The 6614-nt window shown below is 53.3% G+C and overlaps 1 protein-coding gene across 5 annotated transcripts; it reads right to left on the bottom strand.

Moving 5' to 3' along the window:
- Positions 1 to 718: 718 nt before the first annotated feature.
- Positions 719 to 4404, bottom strand: LOC119331459 (BEL1-like homeodomain protein 2). Of its 5 annotated transcripts, none has more exons than XM_037604621.1 (5): positions 3913 to 4395; positions 1926 to 3065; positions 1436 to 1827; positions 1205 to 1265; positions 719 to 1091 (listed from the first exon to the last, which is right to left on the bottom strand). In XM_037604621.1, exons 2-5 carry the CDS (start codon positions 2997 to 2999, stop codon positions 957 to 959), a joined length of 1662 nt encoding a protein of 553 aa, XP_037460518.1. In that variant the 5' UTR covers positions 3000 to 3065; positions 3913 to 4395; the 3' UTR covers positions 719 to 956. The 5 variants fall into 5 exon arrangements, 4 of the variants coding, with proteins under 4 accessions (XP_037460518.1, XP_037460516.1, XP_037460517.1 ...); XM_037604619.1 differs by having other exon boundaries at positions 3700 to 4395; XM_037604620.1 differs by having other exon boundaries at positions 1926 to 3079; positions 3913 to 4394.
- Positions 4405 to 6614: the final 2210 nt, after the last annotated feature.

The raw sequence follows: 6614 nt of genomic DNA on the forward strand, positions 1-6614 counted from the left end.
TTGCAGACTGTCTCCCAGGAAATCATGGCTTCTCCAACTTCCTCAAATCCAGCTCATGAAGAAGGTTGGAAGGGAGGAGAACACTGACTTAATTAGTTGCAGTTTTTCATCATAAGAGATTAAAGTGGAACATTCAGTTATTCTTCTTTCAATTCTTTGTAACATAGGACTGAAATCCTCAATCTTGAGCTTGTTCATATTGAGAGGAAGCCCTAAGTATGGAAAGGGGAAGGATCCTTCCTTAAACTGGAGAATGCTGATGATAGAATTCATTTTGTGATGATAGAATTTCCTTGTACGTTCTTACTGATGAGAGTTACTTTGCAATTTATTGGATCAATGATCCAAAGCATTGTAGTTGTAATCTTTGTCAAGTTCGATTAAAGTTGCAGGTCATTTTCTTAAAGAAAAGTCTCCAACTTTCGAATCTTTGACGCTTTGAATCATGGACAAACAGAGACCTAAAACTGCTCGGATCTTTCATTTGAGAGCCAAGCACGCATGTGTTTGCCATCAATTCAAGAAAACGAACTCCGGAGTAGATAGCATTTCCAAGTGTGCAACTTGCTTTGGTGCATACATACATGAAGCCAAAACGTGCGCCGAACATTTCATGTGCCGGCGCGATCCGTTGTCAGCAAAACCAAGGGCACGATTGCAACGTGGAACAGCGCGATGCAGAAAAAAGATCCAATCCGTAACAGCAACAGCGGCGCGCTTCTACTCCCCTGCCGGGCAACTCGAAATCTTTCAAACCTCTCGACGCCATGAACAATCAACGATCATGCGAGAGGTTTCCGTTTAATCGCAGGCACCAGGTGGCAATTATATGTACATGCAAGAAAACTACTCCAGGTTACTACATAGATATAGCGACCAGATGATCAACAATGGCCAGAGAGACAGCGCCCATGAGTGAGGACTCGTGCAGTTCCAACCTTGGCCGTCCCCTTTTCCTAGCCGACGACGTCTTTGCTGCTCGGAAGCTCAGCGTCGCCGCCGCGCCCGGAGCTCCTCTTGAGCTCCTCGTACATCTCCTCGATCATCGGCTTCCACAGCCGGACGCGCGCGTTGATGAACCAGTTGGAGACCTGCCAACGCAGCAACATTTTCAGTCTACGGTGTTCTTTCTTGTTTTAAGCTTGATCTGCTCTCTCTAGCAAAATGGAAGTAAGCTTTGTGCCGAAAAGCCTGAGATTGGTACCTGGCTCCTGCTCAGCCCGCTCCTCGCCGCCAGCATGTCCTTCTCGTGGTCCTTCGGGTACCTGCCATGAGACATCATCAGATTGCTCGTCTCGTCAAGTTTCCAGTGGTAAACACAGATATCATGCTCATTCAGTTGACAGAAATACTGAGATCCTACCAAGTTCAGAGTAAGAATCATTGCCATTATCCAGGGCAGGAGCAGGAGTGTTTATCCTTGACTGAAACTTACGGGCGGAGGAAGTTCTCGAACATCCAGGCTTTGAGCACGGCGACGGACTTCTCCGGCAGGCCGCGCTGGGGCCGCCAGGACTGCTGGTCGCCGCGCCGGAGCTGCTGCAACGCCCAGTGCTTCTGGATGAAGGCCGACTCCCAGCTCCGCTCCTTGTCGGCCAGCGACGACGGCTCCCCGCCCCCGCCCCCGCCGGACCTCTGCGCCACCGCCACGATCAGGCCCGTGATCCGCTTCCTCAGCCTCCGGTACACCGCGGACATCGCGCGCTGCGCGAACGGCGGCGGCGCGATGGCGCCGCCTCCGCCGCCGCCTGGGTGCGCCACCACGCTGCTGAACTTGGACGCCGTGGTCTGGATGTCGTCGAAGCACCGGTTGCACCTTTGGTCCATCTGCATCCACCCAACAGGCTCCAACCATGAGATTTTTCTTTTTACTCTGGTAATAACACTCTGAAGTTGAGATGAAATTCAGGAGCTCGCTCGCTCACCAGCTGTAGCAGTTTCAGGAGATCGTTCCTCACCCTCTGAGCCTCCATCCACCTCCCGCCGTCGGCTGAGCCCTCGTCGGAGGGCAGCATCAGCTGGTTGGAGCTCACCGACGACGGCGTCCTCGCCGAGCAGCTCGACGAGAGCAGGAGGCTCGCCTCGCTGCCAATGCCGCTGACTGAATCGTCAGGCATCTCGGCCAGGTCTTTCAGCACGCAGCCGGCGAACCCATTCAGCAGCTCCTGGGCAATGTGCGCGTATCCCGACCGCGGCAGCACCTGCGAGAAGTGCGGAGGCCTCGAGTACATCTGTGGGTACACGTGCCGCAGCTCGTCGTCGCCGGCACCGACATCGCCGTAAGGAGGCAGATGGAACAGGCCGGCGCCGGCGCCGGCGTGAGCCCTCACGGCCTGAGGCTGCTGGTAGCCAAAGCCTTCGCTGTTGACGTGGGTCAGGCCGGAGCAGCTCACCTCCGAGGACTGCTCCGGCATGCTCGCCATGGTGACCGAGGAAGACTGGGCACCTAGCCTGAGCGACAGGCCGCTCGCCGCGCCGGCGACAGCGTCCGGAAAGTCGCTGCCGCCGGAGAACGCCGTCAGGTAATACGGCTGGTGGGTCGAGGCAGCGCTCGGTCCATCGTAGAGCCAGCCGCAGTGTGGCTCTCCAGCAACGAGCTTGGCCATCTTCGACGGCTGGGCGATGGTGACCACTCCCGACCCGTACTGAAAGAAGTCTGCCGAGGCGGAAGGGAGCATGGAGTGCACGGTGCTGCAGCTCTCGCCGGCGACGGCGTAGGCGTCGTCGTTCATCTCCTCCGTCGACATGCTCGCTTGGTGGCTGTCCTGCGAAGGAGCAGCGGCGGGCCAGACGAGCTGGTTCGCCGGCGAAGTGACCATCGCGCTGCTGGCCATGAAATGCGCGGCCACATCCGCGCCGCCGGAGCCGAAGCCCGCATCGTGCGGCATGCCTGGGTAGAAGAACGGTGCTTCGGAGCCGATCATGCTGCTGCCGCCGAAGAAGCAAGTGTTCATGGCATCCAACCCCAGCTGCTGATGATAGGATGGATTGCTAGACATCTTGAGGCGCCTAGCTCCGTGGTCGCCAAAGGCCAAATCTTGCACACACTAGTAATTTTAAAAGACCTGAAGCAAAGCAGCTGTAGGATACGTGAGCCAAATAATTGGTGACATCAACGAACGCTGCTGAGGACACAGTTCACAGATTGTTCCTCCACAAAGTTGAAGATGCAAGGCAAGCTACTGTGCGCATTGTAGCAGGTTGAAATGCACACCAAATTGCACAGCACTGGCCATAGGAGGAACGAAAAAGTTCACCTATTTTGTGGCAAAGACACCACCTAGTATTTTGCTAGCCTGTGCGCAAAAATGCAGCCATCTACTAAAGCATAGCTGATCTAGTAAAAAAAGCGCAGCTAAAGCACACAGTAAAATGGGTTGTTTGCCTGAAATTTCAAAATGGGGCAGCGGAAGAAAAGCGCCAGAATAAATGGAGAAAGGCTAGGGGCATGAGTTACAGTGGCCTCTCATAAGAAATTGTGCTTATCCAACTGCTCATTCAACATTCCCTTGAGCTTTTTCTTTTTCAACATTCAATATTCAACATGAGAATCAACAGCCAGAGCACTGGAGATCTTTAATTCCAAGCCGTACCACACAAAGAGACAATAATCGCAGAAACAAGAAGTGAAATCAAGTTGAAGAACCAAAGTGGGAACAGCCGAGGAAGCCCTCCGGAGGTAGGGATTGGTAGCCGAACCTTAAACAATCATGGAGAGAGAAAGCACCGGCGACGGCGACGGCCTATGAACCGCCAACCACCCCTCCGTCCTACCTCAAGTGGCTACTCCCCTGCAGAGGCTTCTACCTGGGATGGCTAGCTAGAGAGGGCGAGTGGGGCAGCAAAAGCAGCAGAGCTTTCCAAGCATCGGAGGAGATGATCAGCGAGAGGAGGAAGAAGATGGAGCCGGACCTAAAATGGGAACCAGAGCATTTCCTGATATCACGGCTACAATGCGGACGGGTTGCAGCTCGTGACGACGACCCTGAGGCGATCTCTCTGCTTCCCCTCTGTTTCTACTTTCTGGTACTACTTCCAAGCAGGCGAGAAAGAAGCTGGGGAGCAGTTGAGCGAGGCCGGGGAGGGTGGTTTTATCAGGCTCGGAAACCAGCTCGAGGAGGAAGAAAAATGGAGATGCCCACTTGGATGGCAGGCCCCCCTGATTGATGATCTCGGCACTGATCAAGAGAGATCTTGGGCGGCAGGCCTCTCTCTCTCTCTTTCTCTCTGATGCACACACACGCAAGCCACCAGGAACAGAGACGAGAGGGGCCCTGCTCTGCTCTGCTCCAGGAGGGGGGCAGCGGCGTTTAATGCATACCAAAAACTGAAAGTTGCTGATGCCCATACGTAGCAACAACAAAGCAGGGAAAAGGACGGGGGGCATGGGGGCTCCCTCCTTTGCTTGGATCATGGAGGAGGGAAGGGTGTAGAAGAACAGTGTGCCGGCGCCCAACATGTGGTGATGGAGTCGGTCTGTTTATTTTTATATTACGGTTTAGGGTTTATCGCCTCATGATTGTGCTGTTTCAATCCCCATGCACCTGCAGGACAAGCCATGAAGCAGTAGATTATTATCAGTGGCATATAAAATGCATCATCTCATGAATGTCTGTTAACTAACCAACAACATACGCCTAGCCGCTAGCCATCTATCGCGACAGTGGTGGTATCTGGGTGTATCATTCGCTCACTCACTCACTCATTCATTCATTCGTTCGTTCCCTTCCTGAGATGAGCGCACTGTGTGTGCATGTGTATCATGCATGTGGCCGGCCTCGGGCAATTGTAGCAAAGGAACAATTCTTCTTTCTAAGCACGAGCAGGCGCCACTTGCTCTCGTCTGCTACAGTGCCTCCTGCGGCCAGGCTGCATGCAAGCTGCAAGCAGCAGCGAGTGAGTGCTCACCTTTCGCCCTTGTTTCAGCAAATGCAAGCAGGCAGGGCATGCAGGGCGATGGCAGGGTGAGACCGGGCCAAGGCGATGCGTCCAAACGCTCCTTGGCAGCAGGGAGGGTGTGGGGGAGGACGCAACAGCGGCAGCCTACAGTGCCGCAGATGCGCGGGAGCGCGCGCACACACATGTGCATGCATGCATGCGAGATCAATCAGCGGCGTGCATGATTTTGAAGATCTGGCAGCGAGGAACACCACGAGAAACCATGGGAGAGAGAGGGAGGGAGAGAGTTGAGTGGCTTTTTCAAGGACAAGTATCTGTTTGGTTTTTGCCCTAGGCAATGTACGCATACTTATCATCTGCATCTACGTCTGTCTGCTGCTGCTCTAGCTGTGCGGGCAGATGCAAATGATCAAGCTAGGCGGCCAAAAGATCTGGCGGGAATCTCTGTGCAAGGCTAGCTGTTGCTCTTGGCAGGCAGGCTCAGCTAGAGGCTAGAATTTACCCTCAAGCAGAAGGACCACTGCTACTGCTCAGGGATCCCCACCCTCTAGCACCTGAAACAAGCTAGGAGTAGTAGTAGGAGTACATGGTATTTATTGAGGACCTGCCTATTGTTTCCGTGGTGGTATTGGACATTTGGACAACCCAGTATCCCAATCCAAAGATTGCAACTCTGGAGACTTCAAATCCTGGTATAAATCATGCATTTCAAGTTATACGCGCATGGCTGTCATATATTGACTAAACGCAATTTTCTCAAACAAATTGGACAAAGGAGGCGCCAAATGTAGCTTTTGCGATCGGGATGAATCAATTCGATGTCATTTTGCTGGACCAATGTGGCATATAGTCTGGGAGCACCCAACTTATCACCTCTGCGATCGAGGGGTTCTTGAAAATGTTGCGGGTTGTCTTCTCGGTTGGAGCTTCAGCTCTGTGTTGGTTATTATGACAGCCCGTGTAGAATTTTTTATATAAGAAATATAAACTCTACTACGTAGAATACCCCAAACCCTATTTCCAAGGAAGATTTCTTTACCACATTTCACCACTTGGTCGGATTGAATTTAAGGACCTATGTATGGGTGCAGCGTGTATTTGTTTGGGACCCAACCGTGTAGATGCGTGTGGCTCTAGGCGTCTGGCGGTGAATTTTGTTAACGCGCTCCGTACTTCGGCGTGTGCGTCTAGCTAATTTGCCTATTGATTTTGGGCGCGTGTGGGTCATCCATGTCCCGTTGACCCAATTTCATGGACATACATGGTTTATTTTCCCACGAAGAATTTTTTATAATTTTATGAGTTTTTTTGGAGGGGGGATTTCCAGTCATGGTAGTACAAAGAACAACATAATTCAGCAGCTCGGGGTCTACAGGCGTTTTCACTTCGAATGCTTTTGGTTGAAGCTCGATAGCTTTCAGGAGGTGGTGGCGGAGGCATGGAACGCCGAGCCCCCGGATGCCGATCCCTTCCGCCGTCTGTACCAGCGCCTCAAATTCACAGCCCGTCGCCTCCAAAGCTGGAGTGCACGATGGGTTGGCTCGGTTTCCCTCTAGCTGCAGGTCGCGCGCAAGCTCATTGCCCGGCTCGATGCGGCCATGGATCTGCGGCCGCTCTCCCCGCTTGAGATCTGGCTGCGCAGGAGTCTCAAGCTCATGTACCTCGGCCTCGCGTCCCTCGAGCGCACGATCGCCCGACATCGTGTTCGTCTGTCT

Source organism: Triticum dicoccoides, chromosome 7A, assembly GCF_002162155.2.
Source record: "Triticum dicoccoides isolate Atlit2015 ecotype Zavitan chromosome 7A, WEW_v2.0, whole genome shotgun sequence".
Classification (NCBI taxonomy): Eukaryota; Viridiplantae; Streptophyta; class Magnoliopsida; order Poales; family Poaceae; genus Triticum; species Triticum dicoccoides.

Bases quoted from the DNA above. Each gene is read 5' to 3' on its own strand.
- LOC119331459 (XM_037604621.1), bottom strand. From the start codon at position 2,999: ATGTCTAGCAATCCATCCTATCATCAGCAGCTGGGGTTGGATGCCATG. The intron at 1,828-1,925 runs GTGAGCGAGCGA...GGGTGGATGCAG, and splicing joins TCCTGAAACTGCTACAGCTG to ATGGACCAAAGGTGCAACCG. The intron at 1,266-1,435 runs GTAAGTTTCAGT...GTCTCATGGCAG, and splicing joins TTCGAGAACTTCCTCCGCCC to GTACCCGAAGGACCACGAGA.